The sequence below is a fragment of the Podarcis raffonei genome, chromosome 5 (genome assembly GCF_027172205.1).
Source record: "Podarcis raffonei isolate rPodRaf1 chromosome 5, rPodRaf1.pri, whole genome shotgun sequence".
NCBI lineage: Eukaryota > Metazoa > Chordata > Lepidosauria > Squamata > Lacertidae > Podarcis > Podarcis raffonei.
In genome coordinates this window covers 65,991,215-66,010,619 of record NC_070606.1, presented here as the reverse complement: position 1 = coordinate 66,010,619, position 19,405 = coordinate 65,991,215, and the positions used below count along the sequence as shown (strand labels likewise).

The window sequence follows — 19,405 nt, the reverse complement described above, 5'->3', positions numbered from 1 at the left end:
TAAGCGACTTGGGACCAGCTTACCTGAAAGAGTGCCTTCTGTGATGGAAATGGGCATAGAGCTTGATCCTCTTCAGAGGCATACTGTTGGTGCCTCCACCCAGGCTGGCCCAAAACATTTTGGCACCCGAGGTGTACCCTAAAATAGCACTCCCCTACCCACCAGGACAGAAAGGGTGAGAGAAAATCTACATCAGGAGCGAGAGAGAGAAGAAAAATCAACCAGATTTGCTGCTTCTCTGGATCCTGCCACCTGAGGCAGTTGCCTCACCTTGCCTCGTGCATGGGCCAGCCCTGGTGAAGAAACTTGCTTTTCAGTACAGTGGTACCTCGGGTTACATACGCTTCAGGTTACAGACTCCGCTAACCCAGAAATAGTGCTTCAGGTTAAGAACTTTGCTTCAGGATAAGTACAGAAATTGGGCTCAGGCGGCGCAGCGGCAGCAGGAGGCCCCATTAGCTAAAGTGGTGCTTCAGGTTAAGAACGGACCTCCGAAACGAATTAAGTACTTAACCCAAGGTACCACTGTAGTAGTGCCTAGCTATGGAATGCTTTTCTCAGAGAGACCAACTCGAAGCCATTTCAGTGGGTGTTTTGCTGCCAACTGAATACCTTTCTGTTCTTTGAAATTATTATGCAGTCTAATTAGAGCTGTATGAGCAGGAGGAAATGGGCTTTTCAGGGACCCCCCCAAAGTGGGAAGCCATGTTGTCATCATCTCCCCTCTCCATTTTTTCCTTTAGTTTTTAAAATTGATATATTTCAGTTATATTAATCTAACCCATAGAGAATGTTATGTTATGGGGCAGCATATATAAATGGATATGTAAAGGTATGCCCCTAGGTGTGTTTCATAGATTACCCGTTACCCATTTTATGCTCCAAACAAAACTTAAGTAGTTTCTGCTGACGAAGAGGACACTGAAAATGGCTAATAATGAAGTGTTGCAGCCCAGCCATTAGACATGAGTGTGCATAATATTTTCTTTAAACTATGAATCACTTTATTGAGCAGTATGTGATTTCATCAGGTGCAAACAGTACATATTAGAGTGTGCTCTGGTGTCAATTTGCTTTTAAATGGGGCTGAATAAGACATGGTGACTAACTTTTAACCACATTGGTAACAGAGAAGAAGATAATAACATGCAGCTATGTTTCTAAATGGCAAAAGAAAGCATAGGAACTATGAGGGAATACATAATGAACAAAAGTCAAGCTAATCATGGTCAATCACAGATGGCTTAGTGCACTTGAGGTTGCAAGTAAATAAGTATGCATTTTAAAAATCACCTGAGGAGGACTTCCTCTTTATACCCCACTTTTTTTACTGTGAGAAAATTGATCAACAAATTGGGAGCAGGCACTCCCTGAAGTATGCAGCAGGACCCAGCAAATATGTACATTACACTCGCACCAAGACATATGTTTGTGATATATGCAATTATGCCTGCCTCTCAAGAATGGGGCCTGTATTTCAAGTGAGAAACCAAAAAAGGGGAACTTCAAGATTATACTCTACTGTAGGATCTGGGTGATAGATTTCAAAAGATAGGAGCAAAATGGGAGTTGTTAATATTAGCAGTAATAATAATGCATCGCTTCAGTCATGCTTCACATATGCAATCTTCATAATCTGTACAACTTCTCTGTGGATTAGGCCAGTACAGTGGAACTTTTTTCTGTTAAAGATGGGGTGAAGACTGAGAGGAAGTCTTGCATAAAGCTACTGAGGAAGGACTTTGCAGTTATAAGCAGTTTTGGAGACAATTTGTTTCTAGGTTATAATCCTTTAGGGTGTGTCTCTTGTTCTTTGCAAGCGTGTTCAGTTTTTTCTGTATTCCACTACGCAAATAGCAGACAGCAGACTTCGCTGAAGCAGCGGGTTCTTCACCACGTTGTTTATAATAGAGCTGATGTCATTGGCATAATCTTGCCTTTGATCAGCAGGATAGTAGCAGGCATTGTGACAATTTGTAATGAAAAATGCACAGAGGGCTTTAACATCTCCTTCTTGCAGCCCCAGTTTCTCCAGTACAGACTCCCAGGCCAGCCTAATTCTTTGGTTTCTGCCTTTTCGCCTCAGAACAGATGACAGAGTAGGAAGGGCTTTTGCCAGATCTGGTAGCATTTCTACCACTTCAGAATGTAAGCAGCGAATAGTTTCACAAATGTAGCTGTAGAAAAGATTTACCTCCACAGAAGAGAATCTGCAAGAAGATATAGAAATATAACCCATTTTTCAAATAATTAAAGTCAACAGGACCAGGATTTATTGCTATTTAGGTAACAGGAGATATTATAAAGCTACAATCCTGACCACACTTCTTAAGGTGTGTATTTTATTGAACTAGTGGAAATTTAATTCGAGCCAAAAGAAACCATGTTTGTGATAATTAAGCCCAATCCTAAAATGTTTATTTGAAGTAATTCCCTAAAACTAAGGCTAAGTCAGCATTTAGGTTTACATTTTGGACATAAAGTTGGAAAGTTTTCAAGATTTATTCAGAAGTCCTAAATGGTATTATTTCTCTCCTCATGTGTTGCCTGTATGTTAAACCTATCAAATGATGGTTAGAATCTTATGATACCATTATCGGGCACTTTACAGCCAAGTTAATATTATTAAAACTTTTATTAGATTTTTTGCCCTTGATTTTTCTTTCTCACCTGTCTTCTAGCAGTGATGACCACATTTCATCCTGGTCGAACTGATGCTCCATTACTGTAGTCCGAAACTCAAACTTCTCTGTTAATTTCTGAATGCTAGAGTCTAGCACTGTAAACTGACCCTCTAAAGTGTGCAGTTTGTTCTCCACTCTGTTACGATTTAAAAGCCAGAAGAAGTTATTAAAAGTCAGAACAAGTTAGTCAGGAGTCTCCACTTCTGTAGCATATCCCAAGACTCATATCTACAAGTTGATTGTAATCACTTGATGAATTTAATCAGCATATGGCTCTGGAGCAATACACTTTCTGAATCAAGAAGCTTGTTAAACTCTGTACCGTATTGCATTATGGCTGCTGCCACTGTGAAAAACTGAACTTATGACAAAGCAAGATGATACCAAGCAATATTAAATCTACAATGCTATGCGTGCTTATCTGGGAGCAAATCATACTGAGCTCACGTACACTTATTTTCAAGCAAATATGTACACCAGTGTGTACACAACCAAGTTTTTATTCACTGCCTTTTATATATAGATTTAATGGAGAATAAAGGACATACTCTTCAGTTTCAAGTGATCAAATATTTCATGGGTATCTTAACATCAGAAGGTCCCTTTGAAAGGGATTTAGTTTTCAGCATCACATATTTTTCATTTATTCACAGACCCTTTAAGAACTAGAATTTTATTCATTGTTTGGGGTATAACCAGGTCTTTTTCCCCCCAGCCAAAACTCACTGGAACTCAGTTCCGCCATCTCTCAGGTAGGCGCCATTGCCATTATAAGAGAACAAGGGAGGCATTCATGCTGATCACTAATTTTTCTAGAAAATTAGCATTGGGTACAGCAAATCAACATTAGATGGTACTCTTCAAATGGTAGCACAATAGGGATATTCCAGAAATGCGGGTCCAAAACTTACAAAGTCTTATGTATAACACAGTGAGCATGCAAGTGCATTCCAACTTAATTTGATTTTAAATGACTGATGTTTTAATGTATTTTAATATCTCTTGTTGGAAGCCGCCCAGCCAGATGGGCAGGGTATAAGTAATAAATTATTATATTATTATTATAGAAAAGCCAGAATCAAAGCCACATGGAAAGCTATGTTTTAGTCCAAATCACAGGCTAACCACTTTTTAATCAACATATAATATGGAAACAATTCCCTAACCTTGAATTACTGCAAAGATAATTGATGCATATTGTAACACATACAAGAACTTCAGTCCTAAATACATTTACCAATATGTCAACCCACGGACCTTTATATCTAAATACAGTATACGTGTGCAGGGCCCCAGTCCAAAAATAAACACCTGGTGGTGTTTAAAAGAGTAAGGAAGAAACACTGTAAACTCTGCAAACCAAGTCATTAATATTTTCATTATTTCTATAATTTCATTAGAAATAAACGAATATGTAACAGCATATTCAACAATACAGTATTTAAAGCTTGGACAGTAGACATTTTCCACCATCATCCAGACATATAAAGGCAATTACTATATAAAGGTAGTAACTGCTGCCTTCCAAAATAATGTATTATATATCACTTTTTGTAAGCTGCCTTGGAGATTCATAAAGGCAGAAAAACAGTATCAATATTATAAACATCTAATTTATAAGGTGTGAATTTTTTTGCTGTTTCTCACAATCTATCCCCAACAAAGCAGATTGGTTTCCCCTTCATGACCTGTTTAATGTCTTGTTCAGAGCACACAGTGATATAGCTTCTCTGGCCATCTTCAGGGAGAGAAAAATAATTGTATGTTTAAATGCTGGTTAGCTTCTCTTTTGCAGCAGACAGCAAACATATAACAGGAGTTCCAGCTTGTGCTGAAGGTCAATTTCACTTAAATCTTTTTATAGCCAGCTAGGACATCCAAGTTTAGCTTATTAACACATGCCCACAAGCACGTTGTTTATTGAACCACAGTGGATCAGTTGCGACAGTTTCTCTTGCTTACATGAAGATAAATGAATTATTTTCACACAAACTACACTAACCTGTTAAATTACTAATTTTCTATTTATGTCTGTTTAGAGTCATATTGGGTTGCTATGTGGGAGGTACAGCAGCTTACTGCTTCAGTCTTTATGTATTTAAAATATTAATGTTGCCACCCATGTTAAATACATCTCTTTTCATTTACATCATTTATGGCAAGTTGCTGCTCAGCTCCCAATACCCATCTGTAGCAATATACATGAGTCACATCAGGTACAAAGAGAACATGTATGAAGAAATTGCCACCCCTCTTTACATATACATATCTATACCTACACATACACGAAATATGTGAAAGGAACACATCTGTTTTAAAGTAAAAAAACTAGCTATTTATAGATGCATTGATCTCATTTGTCCTAGTCCTGACACAAGAGTACAAATGACTTCTGTATTCTGTTATTAGAACCAGAAGACAAAATATGTTCCAAGAAGCAGCTACTAAACCTATAAGATATTCATTCGTATAGCAAGCAGAGCAGGGAAAAATATGTAGTGGTTGCAAAACTCTGCAGCAATTTGCTCAGAATATATGGCAGTTTATATCAAATAAGTAAATATTTTGGGCACAGGAAATGTTTGCTATGTAATTCAATGCCTCAGTTCATCCAATCCCTCAAACCATTGCTTAGAGGTTTAGAAATGAACTGCAGGCTTGGGTACCTCCTCTTCCCCTCAAGCACACAGCTTCATTTTCAGTTTGTCATTCCATGTTTGCTAAATAATCCAGATCAACAAACTATGCTCTTGCAGTCCATACTTGAAATGCATGGTTTACCCTCTAAATCAGAGTTTGCTGATTTGAATAGCATGGTCAATGCCTGCCTGTCATTTTAAGATGCCAGTACAATTGCATACCCATAAGTTTGGTACTGTGTCAAAAGCAAAAGTTAACACTTTTGTTAATTGTTCTAATCATCCAAAACTTCCTACTTTACAGAAAATGACCAGAAACAGTATTAGGCTCTTATAAAAGGTTTAAGTCACCATTTGTATACACAGCTTAGATCTCACAAAAGCCTTATCAGTTAAAGCTTTATTCTCCATAAATAGGAAAAGATCAAGAAGAAACCCAGGATTTTAGAGTGTGCTGCTACTATCCCTTGTACCATGCAGTTGTCAATATCTATCACACCTTCTGCTCTTACAAACAAAAGGATGAGAATGAGCCAGGAATCACTATGCTATGAAAGAAATACTTCCCTGATAAAAGGAAAGTTGCTTTATTGGCAGAAAATTTAGCATATTGGTTTTTTCTTTTAAAACTTACATTTTCAGCTTGTGTAGTAAAAGTAAATTGTAAGAAGTTGTGATTTAATACCAGCAAAAGAATATTAATGTAAACAAACTAGGCAGAAGTATCTAAACCTGGGCATATTGATAACATTTTATGATAACAACAGTACGTAGCAATAGGTTGAAAAAATTAATTAGGAACTCATATTTGATTTCTTCATAGAAGAAACCTAGATTGTGCTGCATAATTTAAGACTTAAGGATTCCTTGGAATCAGCTTTTTGATTTTGAACCACAATAGAGGAAAATACAACTTCTAGGATCCACCATGAAGAAATTCAGGCATACTCATGGATAAATTATACATTAAAGCTCAAATCCAAATACAGTGGTACTTCTGGTTACGTACTTAATTCGTTCCAGAGGTCCGTTCTTAACCTGAAACTGTTCTTAACCTGAAGCACCACTTTAGCTAATGGGGCCTCCTGCTGCCGCTGCTGCACGATTTCTGTTCTTATCCTGAAGCAAAGTTCTTAACCCGAGGTAATATTTCTGGGTTAGCGGAGTCTGTAACCTGAAACATATGTAACCTGAAGCGTATGTAACCCGAGGTACCACTGTACTGGGTAGATGTAGTTCGGCTGACTTAAGTGTGCATGAAGGGATCTGGAAGATCAAAGCTAAATCATAAGCACAAATTATTTTGAAAGTCTTCTGATGGCATTGGAATTTACAATAGCATGTACCAATATGCAATTTTTTTCCTCCTGTCAAAAAGTTATTCACACATTCACACATTCACAACTGAATTTTATTTCAAACTCATCAGCAAGTTAATACCTGGTTTATCATAAGATATCCCATTACTGATACAATGAATTAAACTTTATCCACTGCTAAAATAAATATTTTTAGCAATATACAGAAAAGCTGCAGTTGGTTTATAACACATTGGGGGTAATAAAGGTTAGGCATGTCTAATAAAGGTTATCAGACTAACGGTTAGGCATGTCTAAGCTTCAGCAATAGGATAGACTGATATACTGGTACTCTGATCAGCAACCAGTATTCTTCTAGAGCCTTTAATCTCTGCACATGAAATCCAGTTCACCTTCTCTCCATGTTCAATCGTTAGTTTTGGTAAAATTGGCATATGCTCATTTGAACACTCTGCATTTATTTTGTCAAGTTTATTGGTGGTGTTGGGCAACCTAGTTCTCCTTCTGTGGATGGATTTGACTGGACTCTTCTGTTTTCCTAGTTCATTGCTGACATCCCACAACAACACTCTGCCATCATTTCCTCCTGTAATGAACCGGTAGGCTTCTGGTAGAAAGAAAATCTGTGACACTGCTAAGGAGTGGCCCTTAAATGCTGCCTCCTGCTCAAACTTGGTACCTGTTACCCTAAAGATTCTGATTTTACCATCTTCAGCTCCACAGCCAAAAACATTGCCACAAGCAGAAACAGACAAGGAATGGGCCAATGGAGGGTTAAAAAGCTGACCAGTTGAATGTTCATTGACTTCCTCCTCTTGCAAGTCCACAATCCACAGAGGGCGAGCTTTCTGTAAGTTCCACATCATAACCTTCAAATAGAACAAATCAGAATTATTTCTTTGTATAGGGCATATACTAGCACACACTAAATGAGTTCATGTTCCTATTTGCACACAATTTTAAGTTTCCTTTATGTTGTTCTATTCCCAGAGTCATAAATTGAGGTAGCTGTCACCAATTGATGCTTCCCTGCGTCTATAAATCAAGTGGAAAAAACAGTTTACTATCATTTATATAGTAGCATGTTTCACTGTTAAGCTTTGAGAAGTTTTAAACAAATTACACAAAAGATTTCTTAAGAGTACCTTTACTACATTTGTTTATTATATCCATCTACCAAGCTGAACAAATTACCTTGTGCCAAAGAAACAGAGGTTCTCAAAATGTTGCATTATCTAAGCTGTGAAAACTTCATCAGCATTCCTGTGACAACACCCAGACCTCTATGCTGTATTAATTACAATGACCAGTAACCAAAAACTGAGCAAAAATTATTTCTTTCTTAAATCAGAAGCCTCATTATAGAAACTAAGAACTGAAAGATGGATACCATTATTCATTTTAAATAGTTCAATACTGCTTTTATTATAGATGGGTGTTGGTTAAAATAGAATTGGCTTGTGCAAAAACCAAACTAGACTGCAATCCTTATCTCACTTATCTGTAAGTCCCTTTGAATTCCAAAGAACTTATTTCTGAGTAGACATGGTTCAAGTTGCATCATAAATTGCTTGTGTGATGCAGGACTCCCTGGTTCATCAACCATCACATTTCAGGTCATTAATTTGAAGATAGGGAATATACCACAGGCTCACATTTCTTCAACTGCAAATTTCTCACCTTGTGATAACTATGGTTTAAAACAATATCAGAATCTAACAAAATACAGGTTAGCACTACCAGATGTGCCTCCAAACACTGTGTGCCAACCTGCTTCAAACCATGTTTTGGAGGAGATGCCCTATGAGTGCTAATCTTAGTTTGCTGAATCTGAATATAACGAATACCACAAATTGTGGAAGAGAGAGGGAAATCTGTGCATAATAGGGAAGCAGGGACCATGACAGCCTGCAACACATTCCCAATCTCTAGGTCACTGTTTGGAGATTGGAAACACAATATCCGATTTGAGCCTGTATAGCCATAATATTGTTGCATTTTTACTTCCCTACATGCATAATCAAGAAGTTTAATCACCACATTAACTTTAAGAATTTCTCACACAGCAGAAATTTAAGACGATGAACCTGGATATCTCTACATAGCATAAAAACCCAATAATTTGGGATTTGGTCTATACTCAGTAGCATAAGGGCACTTTGCTCACCCTCAGTTGAATTCTTTATTACTTAATATGTCCCCTCTGTTAAACTACTTCAGCATTTGATTTAGCCATTTAATTGATACTGGGGCTCCCTGGAAGCCAACTTTTCAAGAATGGTTCCTTTTTATCTTGCCTGCTTGTTTTACCTTGGCTGGCACTCATACTGTCTTTCACAAGGGACTATCTTAATTCCTGATCAATACATATAGAGGAGGATTACTTCCTCTAATGCCATAGGAGGCTCATAGACAAATTAACATATAGTAGGAGAGGAAAGAAACATGTATCAAAGATCTTTGCTGGTGTGTGCCCTACAGGAAGCTTTCATTTTATGCTGATCACCTTCATATCCAGACCACATGAAAGAAGGCTTTGAGGTCTCTGAGGACGAAACACAACTGATGCACAAATATTTGAGTGTCGTCTAAGGCAGCGGCTTAACTTCTTGCTTTCCAGATCAATAATCTTTATTACTCCAGAATCATCTGCAGCACCTAATAAACTATCTGTTTCATTTACTGAAAGACAATTGATCTCTTCATCATTTACATGGAAATGTTCAACTGGCTCTTTGAGACATCTAGTATCCAAAATGCTAACAGTCTCTCCATGAGAAGCATATAGTCTTTTGGAACAGGTGGGAGAAAACACAACGCTGGTGACATCATCAGCTTTCTGAAGAAGTGTGTGTTCTAATGGAGTCCCTTCCTCACTCCAGATGGTTAGCTCCCCTCCTTCTGCTCCTGAAGCCAACAGACCATCTTTGTTCACGTTCAAACATAATATTGAAGAAGAGTGTCCATTGGCCCACTTCTCCGCCATAGTAGGAGAGTCTGAAAAACACAAACACTTGATTAGCAAGACAGAAGTTGTTTTTGGTATAGCTAATTCCTCAAAAGTCGCAGGATGCATCACTTCATTGCATGGACAGAATGTATGTTTTAATGCCACCTTTGAAACCATAATTTATAATCCTGGAACCAAAACAACTTTAAGTATCAATCTGATTTTGTTTAAATGAGAGGCCATGTGTTAAGGCATGCAATATACACCTCTGTTCTCTTCAATTAATTGGTTTATAGCAAAGCTTGCCAACATGGCACCTGCTAGTGCACATGAAATCACAGATGCCTTCCCTGGCACCACAGGATCCCCTTTTCCTACTGAAATAAGGGATTGAAAGGAACATTCTGCAGTAGTCAACAGAATACACTGTGATATGGGCACCACAACCAAGCATAAGCAGTGCCCACAACAGTTTGTCTGGTTTACTAATGTACCCATGATGAATATGCCTATATACCTTATGGTCATACAGAACTAACAGAGAACTGCAATCAGAAATCTGAATGGCAAAATAGGATTGAGGAAAAGTAAATCACTGACAGTAAGTTCGTAGCATGACATTTTGGAAAACAAAGCTCAGTATACCTGTTCTTTGAAAGAAAGTCTTTGAAAATAAATGGTATTCCTTAGTATGTATTTAGCTCCCTGGAGATGACCCAGTATACCTGAAGGAGTGTCTCCACCCCCACCATTCAGCCTGGACACTAAGGTCCAGTGCCGATGGCTTTCTGGCGGTTCCCTCACTGCGAGAAGTGAGATTACAGGGAACCAGGCAGAGGGCCTTCTCAGTGGTGGCGCATGCCCTGTGGAACGGCCTCCCATCAGATGTCAAGGAAATAAACAACTATCTGACTTTTAGAAGACATCTGAAGGCAGCCCTGTTTAGGGAAGTTTTTAATGTTTGAAGTTTTATTCTGTTTAATATTCTGTTGGGAGCCACCCAGAGTGGCTGGGGAAACCCAACCAGATGGACGGGGTATAAGAAATAAAAAAATATTATTATTACTTCTTCATAAATATGCTTGGGGACATTCTATACGGATTAACAGACGAGCATTAATCATCACAAGGGTGTCAATGGAGGCAAAGAAGTGGTTGGCATTTGACTAGCCCAGACCAGTACTGATAAGGAAAGACGGGGAAAAGCGCCTTCAAACAATACTCCGGACTACAGAAACATTCGGTGAAGGGTGGGGGAAGGAAAAGAAAAGGCGTCAAAACAGGGAGATGGGTGAGCATTCTTCATAGCTATGAGGACCAAAGCAGTCAGAAACACGCCTACAGTCCAGCCCTTACAGTCCAGCCCTAATCCCGTGTACACCACTTCAGTCCGACTTACTGCCAAGTTAATACGCAATAGGGTGACAGCCTCAAGCCAAGCCACCCTACTGCTGTATTTTAATATCGAGGAGCCCAAAAAATAACCGAATTACCTCAACCAGGCTTACCCGTCGCGCCGTCTCTCCATGCGACAGTGTCCTCTTCCGGCGAAGAGAAATTACGTCACCCTATTATCACCTCCCCCCCTCTTTACATTAACAGGTGAGGTTTTCGCGCATGGATTTAGAGAAGCCCCCTTGACAGCTCTGCCCTCACCCAAGATGGTCGGCTCACCTTCAGAGCCTAGCTCTCAACCACAGCCGCCACAATAGTAGTAACAAAAAACGAATAAAAGCTCCGCAGTCGGAGAGACCCGCGACAGGAAACCTAGATTCGTCTCACCGCTCCTCCAACCGCGAACCGAAGAGGCAGTGGAGGGGGGGGGGAGACCGCACTTTCTCCGACGCCTCCTGAGGCCCAGGCTAAAGCTTTCACTTCCGCCCGCACTTGCCGGCAGCTGGTGGGAAGGACGTCGAGCGTCGGCTGCGCCGCCTCCCTCCCTCCCCTCGCTGACGGCGTGAGCCGGATTGGCCGGTTGGCTGCCTGGTGGGCTCGCGGCCTCGCACCGCCTTTGCCTGGGCCGGGTCGGTCGGTTGACGAGGCGTGCGCGCGGGACGCGGGGACTCGGTGGTCGCCCGGAGGCTATGGCGGCGGCTGCCGGCGGCGGCGGAGGCGGCGGCGGCGGCGGCGGAGGAACGCCGAGCTCGGTGGCTGTTGCTGCTGCCGCCGCCGCCGCTACGGCTGCTAATGCGGGGGGCTGGCGGCTTCCCGGGCGGGTGCTCGAGTTCGTCTTCTCCTACCTGGAGCTGCGGGAGCTTCGGAGCTGCGCGCTGGTGTGCAAGCTGTGGTGCCGCGTCCTGCACGGCGACGAGAACAGCGAGGTGTGGCGGAGCCTGGCCGCTCGCAGCCTGGCGGAGGAGGCGCTGCGCACCGACATCCTCTGCAACGTGCCCACCTACAAGGGCAAGGTCAGGATGGCCCCGCGCGGGAGGGAGCGACCCTCCTTTTTTGCGCGCGCGAGGGAACACAAGAGGAAATGCATACAGTATATATAATCTGGGTACCTTTCTCTGCCCTTACATCCCTTGCACGAGATAAGATACTGGAGGTGCCGAGGGTCTCGTCTCCTGTGTTTTGTGAGCCGGACCTCTTTCTTCTTAAACCCAGATGTGCGGGGAGGAGAGGAAATTGTTCCGTGTTGTGAGAGAGAGGGAAAGAGAGGCACTAACGCACATGCTCAAAAGCACTGGCTGCTGATTACTTTGTTCCAAGACAGAACTCTGGCAACGATTCTGGGCTGTTTCCTAGCTCCAGTAAAATGCAACCTGCATCTGTCGTCCCCGTCCCCCCCAATTGCACGTGTATATATGCATACCAGTGTTGGTGGAAACACTCATTGAGTACATGTTGTTTAGATGTGGTTCCTCTTTGCAGCTGCTGCCTATGGCCCAGATGCTTTGCATGGTAGGAGTTGCAGAAAGGTATAGTGCTCAATAAGACACCATTTGGGAGCTGGATTGAGGACCCCCCTGGGTTTGATGCCTTCCTCCAGCATGCCTGGAATAGTTGGTGTTGAAATGATGTTTCCAAAAGACCTTGGCAAGCCTGTTTTTCTATGTTGAGCCAGGTAGCCAATACTAGCCCAGCTGGGCAGGTGGTGAGGACTAAGGTTGTGAAATCACAAGGTGTTCTTACTCTGGGTGGCATTCTTTTACAGATGGGTTAATTATACATCTATTTGGGTTTACCATACCTTATTAAGAATAGGTGTGTAGAGTTGTTATTGCTGCTGCTGTCTTAATAGCCTTGCCTCGTTTAGTAATCTTATCTCCAGCTTTGCTTTTTCAAAAAATACCTTCTGTTCCAGGTACGCGCCTTTCAGCATGCTTTCAGCACCAATGATTGTTCTAGGAATGTCTACATTAAGAAGAATGGATTTACTTTGCATCGGAATCCCATTGCACAGAGTACAGATGGAGCAAGGACCAAGATTGGTTTCAGTGAAGGCCGTCATGCTTGGGAAGTCTGGTGGGAAGGCCCTCTTGGCACAGTGGCAGTAATTGGGATCGCTACAAAACGAGCTCCCATGCAGTGTCAGGGCTATGTGGCACTCCTGGGCAGTGATGACCAGAGCTGGGGCTGGAATTTGGTGGACAATAACTTGTTACATAATGGAGAGGTCAATGGCAGCTTCCCCCAGTGCAACAATGCCCCCAAATATCAAGTGAGTGAAACCTGGAATGTGTACAAGACTGTTGGATCTGTGAAGAGCTATGCCAGGGCGGTCCAACCACTTAGACCAAGTGCTCCTCAAGACCACTTTGACACAGAACCCGTGGGCCACACACTGAATTAAATTTCCATATTGTAAATTAAAGAGTACACAATATAGTTAATATATTTAATGTAAGCAATTAATATATTTAATTGAATATATATATAATTAAATACACAATTGATAGATTGAGTCCCTGTCAGGATAAAAAGGTAGGATATAAATCAAAATAAAATAATTTTAGAAGACTTCTAGTCAAAACGATTCGAGCCTCTTGTGAAGCCATTAAATAAATGCAGCCCATGGAGGAGAAGACAGCATAAGGTGGGGTGGCAGGGCAGGCAACAGCTGCCTCATCCTCCTCACCTGCCAGCCAGTCACCACAGCCACCTCTTCAGGCTGGTTGTTGACTGAGGGGGGAAGGATCTGTAGAGTTGGAAGGGGACCCCCAAGAGTAATGTATCCAGACCCCTTGAAGTCCCTGGCAGGAAGTCACCCCCTCCCCATCTGTCAAACAGGGGAGCAGCAAAGCTTCCATGGCAAGGGGCAGCCCACCAGTCTCACAGAGTCCTGGGCGGAGAGGCCCCACCACTTCCCTCCTGCTGGCTGGCTGCACACCATGCCTCTGCTGAGCCTGGGCTGTGTTGCGGCCTCCCTCTGGCCTGGCGGCTCTGCTCTGTCTCTCTCTGCCATCACTATCGTTGTTCCTTTGCTGGCACCAAGCCACACCTCCCTCTCCATGTTGCCATGCCGGTCCACCAATCAAAAGGTGCAACCTCAAACATCTGGAAATTTGGCGCCCAGCTCCCTTTCTCCTTATTGGTGGGTTTTCAAGCATCCCTCCCCACCACATATACTCTCACGTGCTCATTTGCTGTTGAGGGGAGAAGCAACCAACCAGCTCTTGCTCTTCAGGACAGGAAAGGCAGAAGAGTCGCTAAAGAGTAGTAACAGGTCTGAGGGCAAAGGCCACCAAAAAAGGACTCATGGGCCACATGTTGGACCACCCTGAGCTATACATTCCAGAATTTTGTATAGTAAACTGACACATTCTGTTTTAGGCACAATTCTATTTATATTTTCTTGGAAATATGTCCCAATCTGTTCAGTGGGGCTTACTCCCTGGTAAGGCTTCCTCCCTAACATCCCTAACTTGGGAGTTAGCCAAGTTGAATTCAGTAAGGCATGCATCAAATTGAAGAATATTTCTGTTTAACCAGTGTAGTTGTTCAAAGCCCCATGACTGAATCTTAGCTTTACCATTGATAAGCACAAAATGTCTTCAAAGGGCTTTTCTGTATGTTAATTGTGTTAATTATCCTCCCCCCCCCCAAGTTATTTTGTCTCAGCATCTGTTTACCTTCACTTTGTCTTGTCTTTTCATTATCCCTTTTCTTCAATCAGTCTTATTTTTGTTTACAGATAGGTGAGAGAATTCGTGTCATCCTGGACATGGAAGACAAGACTTTGGCTTTTGAGCGAGGCTATGAGTTTCTAGGAGTTGCATTCCGAGGACTGCCAAAGACATGTCTGTATCCAGCAGTGTCTGCTGTCTATGGAAACACTGAAGTGACGTTAGTTTATCTGGGAAAACCTTTAGATGGATGACATTTTGTTTTTAACTGGGACGTGAACATCAAGTTGACAATATGGAGAAACTTGCATGTGGGTTAATAGGGAAGCATGAGTGAAGTGTGTGGATACGTATCCAAGAAACATCAAGGAAAACCAAAATTTGCGATCCAAAAGGCCAGCTGTACGGAAGAGAGTTTTACCTTTCCTTTTTCTGCCGGACCAGAAAAATTCTCAGGGGGTTGCAGTTGGTTGAATGGGCAGCTAACCACATGCATGTTGCATAAGATTTCACTGCAAAGGTGGCAGAATGGAATCGTGTACATACCATACTTAAGGGACTCCTGTATAGAAGTGGTTGAGGAAAGCTGACTGAGACCTGTAAGCAGTGTGTTCTGTGAAAGACTTCATTTTTAAAATTATTTGTTTCCTTCCTGCCTTTGATCCAGTGTGTTTTACCAAAGGTAACTGAAATTGGTTGGATTTTATTTAATGTATTTTTAGTGTAATGAGGAGTACAATGTATTGCACTTCTCCAGAGCAAAACATTGTGCAGTTATGTTAAAGTGTGTTTTAAAGACAGTTTGTACAGAACACTTTAAAAACCAGAACAAAACAAAGGGTTGCTGTTGCTTTCCCTGGGATGTAATTTTGTTAATTGGAAACCTCCCCCCCCCACACATATCAGGTGTTGGTATATGTCCAGTTGAACAGCATACATACAAGTGCACTTCTTTTGTTTTGTTGTACAACATCTCATGTGACAAAAGAAACTATGAATGTTTATTGTAAAATGCTTTAGATTTGATAGCTGAAAATTCCGTGCAGGTGGAAGGGTTAGGGTTAGATAAAGTCAGTTTCTAATGTGAGTGTTTTTGTTTTACTTAAAATGTGAGTGTGTGTTGCAAATGACCATATGTCTTTCAATCCACCTTCTAAAGTAAGACTTAAAATTAATCTTGCAAACTATGAGCCGTCCACCAAATACTGCTGCTCTTTACCCATTTTAATCAGAATTGTATTGTGGTTGTGGGGTGGCCATGCTTGGTGGGTTGTTCCCATTATGGTCTGCAGTACCCCAACCCCTCATTTTGGTCTATTGCCAAATGTATTGCTCTCTTCCCAGTATAGATATTAGATTGCTAGTATTGCATATTTAACTAAATATTTTGAAAAATAGGTTCCAAAGTACTACCTAAATACATACCATGTTAAAATTGCATAGAAAAATATTTTAACATATTTCAATCTTTAGCATAAATAAATTGAACTTCAAACAGGAATCAAATTTCTGGCACAATTATGGAGTCTGTCCTTTGGTTATATTAATTGCTGAGAAACGTTTTACAAAGCTAATTTGTTGTGCATAAAGAAAGCACCTTCCGATGATGGAGCAACTGCATTTCCCCATTCTTTGGCATCCATATCCTGCACAGCTTGTATGTCTTAATCGTCTAAGTCCACAGGCTGGTTCTTGGTACTAAAGTGCTATTTTGTTCTGCCTTAGACATCTATTTATTTGGTGTAGTGTGAGAAAACACTTTCCGCGCAGTCCTGGGCATTTTTTCTTCTTCTCAGAAGCAAACCCCACTATGTTCAGTGGGATGTACTCCTAGGTAAGTATGTGTAGGATTGTGGCCTTTGGGAGGAAATGAGGTATTGTTTACATTCTTTACATCATAATCAGAATTATGCTGTCTCACAGACATATAGTTCCTTAGATGTGCAAAAGAGAACAATTCCCTTAGGCATTCTTATTTTTGTTAAAGCCAGGGAAAGCTGCTAAACACTACGTTTTTATTTTTTTTAATAGGCTGAAGAGTACATTCTTGCTGCATGCAAGGTTTAAAGTGGCAATCCAGTATCTTTGGTAGTGCCATCGGTCCTCAATACTTAAAAATTGGTCATGCTATGACCTTTCCAGCAACCTAGCCTTCTTGCTGTAGGCTTAGCCATCATGTTACCTGTCCTACCATCTTGACATACTAATGCATCTTGTTTTACTATTGTTTCCAAACCCCTCTGCTCCCTTGTAGAAGTTGCAGAAGGAAGTTATGGTTGATTAATGGTTTGGGACTGCTAGTATTCTTTGGTTGGTGGCACAGGACTGTAGTGAATAGCATCACACTAGGCAGAAAGAGGCTCTTTTATGAGGCTGCTGAAAGTGTGAGGGATAAAATGTGGATTCAAAAAAGAGGGCAGTGACTGTACTGGAGGAGTCTATGTTGCATGTTCTCAGCTGTTCAGGCTTTCCTAGATCTTCAATTCACGTTCCTTCCATGTTCAGATTCCGCAGAACTGCATTTGAGGTCTGCATGTGTGAATAAATGTTTTCAAAATATTTGTTCTATGTGTAGTATGCCGCTTAACAAGTTCATTCCTGGTCTCTTTCTAAAATTAAGCAAGTGAATCATTTCAACACTGGTACTATGAAGAAATGAATGATTTTGGAAAGATGTATCACTTCCAGAAAACGTTGACTGTATACTATGCTATAAAATATATCACTACAAGATTCTATGGCATGAGCTAAACTAAAAGGAAAGAAGCTTTTGTTAGAGTAATAGAGTCTCCCCGTGCAGTCTCGGATGGATTACCCTCTGCGCTTATTTATGGACTTTTGAGTAGAGAGAGCTGGTCCTAAGAACTGTGTCAGGGAAATTTTTGCTAGGTTTTACTTCCATTTATACAGGATGTCTTGCTCGCTTTACCCTTACATGTGGCATAGCATTCTGCTTGTGCCAAGTGGTCAAAAATTCCTTGGGGCACAGGGGACAAATATGTATATAAACCTCTTATAACTTATTACCTGAAGACCAATTCCAAGCTGTACAAACAACTGAAATAAATTGTTAAAACATAAATATACTAATCTGTATTATTGTGTGTTATAATTGAGTCCTATTAGTACTGGGTGATTTTCTTTTGACTGGAATACAGATTTTTTTTACAATATTTATGTGATTGACTAATGTCAAATTGTGAACTTTCCCTGGAGATAAATATGTAAACCCCTTTGATAAGCTGGACTACTGTATATGTAAACTCTCCCTGATGGAAATGGTGGTGTTTTCGTAGAAGCCTTTGTTTTCGTAGAAACCTTGTAGCAAAATACACATTTCACACAGGTACGATGTCTCAGCATTTTTGCAGAGACAGGCTGTCTGGGAGTTTGTTCAAGGTCTGTGAGGAGTGTTTAACTGGATCTCAGCCCTCAGATTCTGGGGTGGAGCAGAAACTGAAGACAGCTGACTTGGGCAGGGCTATTTCACAAAACTATACAGATACAAATCCTGTCCGTCTTCCCAACAGAACACACTCAGTAGAATGCACCAGTAAACTTCAGCTCCCTAATAAGTATAACACATGCATCACCTGCATTGATTTTTTATATTTTTAGGTGCAGACACAAACCATCTTGAGAGTATTCCTTAAACATTCAGTGTGTGAACTGGCCTTCAGATGAAGCTTGGATACTTCCAGAGGGCACATGGGAACTGCAGTTGTTACTGTCGTAAAAGTGTACATGCTTGGAAAATGAACTACTATTATTAATGCTGTACATCCTAAATGAGTTGCTTTGCGACTTCAGCTGTGGGTGGATGGTGAGACATGGTAATTCATAAAGGAAATATCAACTGAGGTTATAATGTGGTGACTACAGCTGATCAAGTCTCCATATGCTGCCACACGCAATAGGGACAGGATTTCTCTTGAAAGGAAGCACTTGGAGTTCTTTCAGCAGAAGCACTGTTGTATGATGCAAGTTTAAGAGCAGAGAGCTATCATGCTCTGGTTGCTGGTCTTTCCCTTTCATGCATATGAGTGGCTTGTACGTCATTTCACTAGCGGACTAGGAGAAGGGTTCCAAGCGCCCTTATACAGAAGTATTAGTGTAGGTTTACATTATTCCTGATGGGTCTCTAATTCCGTGTTGCGTGAGGGCAATGACCATGATGAAAACAGGAGAGGGAAAGGAGAATTAAATTCCAACTGTAATATGTATAACAATTGTGGATTAAGGTTAGGTTTAAAAACAAAACAAAGCAGCAACTTCAAATTACAAGCAGGCAGCAAATTGCCAAAAAGGATTACAGTTGCATTCTGTTGTGAGAGGCTGACTCTCTAGCACAAAGGCTGTAAAGGTAAAGGTATCCCTGACCGTTAGGTCAATAGATTTTATTGCATTAGCAGTGTGGCCATAGCATGACCGTTAGGTCCATGCGCGGACGACTGGGGTTGCTGCGCTCATCTCGCTCTATAGGCCGAGGGAGCCAGAGTTCACAGACAGCTTCCAGGTCATGTGGCCAGCATGACTATGCCGCTTCTGGCGAACCAGAACAGCACACGGAAACGCCGTTTACCTTCCCGCCGGAGCGGTACCTATTTATCTATTTGCACTTTGACGTGCTTTCAAACCGCTAGGTTGGCAGGAGCAGGGACAGAGCAACAGGAGCTCACCCCATCGCAGGGATTTGAACTGCCGACCTTCTGATCGGCAAGCCCTAGGCTCAGTGGTTTAACCC

General features: G+C 41.4%; 3 protein-coding genes across 7 annotated transcripts; 1 reads left to right on the top strand and 2 right to left on the bottom strand.

Annotated features, from left to right (window-relative positions):
• Positions 1-938: 938 nt before the first annotated feature.
• Positions 939-6,542, bottom strand: SMCO1 (single-pass membrane protein with coiled-coil domains 1). Its single transcript, XM_053389884.1, has 3 exons — positions 4,373-6,542; positions 2,671-2,820; positions 939-2,210 (listed from the first exon to the last, which is right to left on the bottom strand). The coding sequence occupies exons 1-3, from the start codon at positions 4,420-4,422 to the stop codon at positions 1,826-1,828; spliced, it is 585 nt and encodes a 194-aa protein (XP_053245859.1). The 5' UTR covers positions 4,423-6,542; the 3' UTR covers positions 939-1,825.
• A 391-nt stretch (positions 6,543-6,933) lies between these two features.
• WDR53 (WD repeat domain 53) lies at positions 6,934-12,361 on the bottom strand. 4 transcript variants are annotated; one of them, XM_053389877.1, is made up of 3 exons: positions 12,097-12,361; positions 9,149-9,639; positions 6,934-7,511 (listed from the first exon to the last, which is right to left on the bottom strand). In XM_053389877.1, exons 2-3 carry the CDS (start codon positions 9,626-9,628, stop codon positions 6,936-6,938), a joined length of 1,056 nt encoding a protein of 351 aa, XP_053245852.1. In that variant the 5' UTR covers positions 9,629-9,639; positions 12,097-12,361; the 3' UTR covers positions 6,934-6,935. The 4 variants fall into 4 exon arrangements, with proteins under 4 accessions (XP_053245852.1, XP_053245851.1, XP_053245850.1 ...); XM_053389876.1 differs by lacking the exon at positions 12,097-12,361 and adding an exon at positions 11,833-11,922; XM_053389875.1 differs by lacking the exon at positions 12,097-12,361 and adding an exon at positions 11,101-11,217.
• Positions 11,662-17,743, top strand: FBXO45 (F-box protein 45). 2 transcript variants are annotated; one of them, XR_008330677.1, is made up of 4 exons: positions 11,662-12,000; positions 12,900-13,256; positions 14,730-15,343; positions 16,387-17,743. XR_008330677.1 is itself a non-coding variant. In XM_053389879.1 (3 exons), the coding sequence occupies exons 1-3, from the start codon at positions 11,677-11,679 to the stop codon at positions 14,913-14,915; spliced, it is 867 nt and encodes a 288-aa protein (XP_053245854.1). In that variant the 5' UTR covers positions 11,662-11,676; the 3' UTR covers positions 14,916-17,743. The 2 variants fall into 2 exon arrangements, 1 of the variants encoding a protein (XP_053245854.1); XM_053389879.1 differs by having other exon boundaries at positions 14,730-17,743.
• Positions 17,744-19,405: the final 1,662 nt, after the last annotated feature.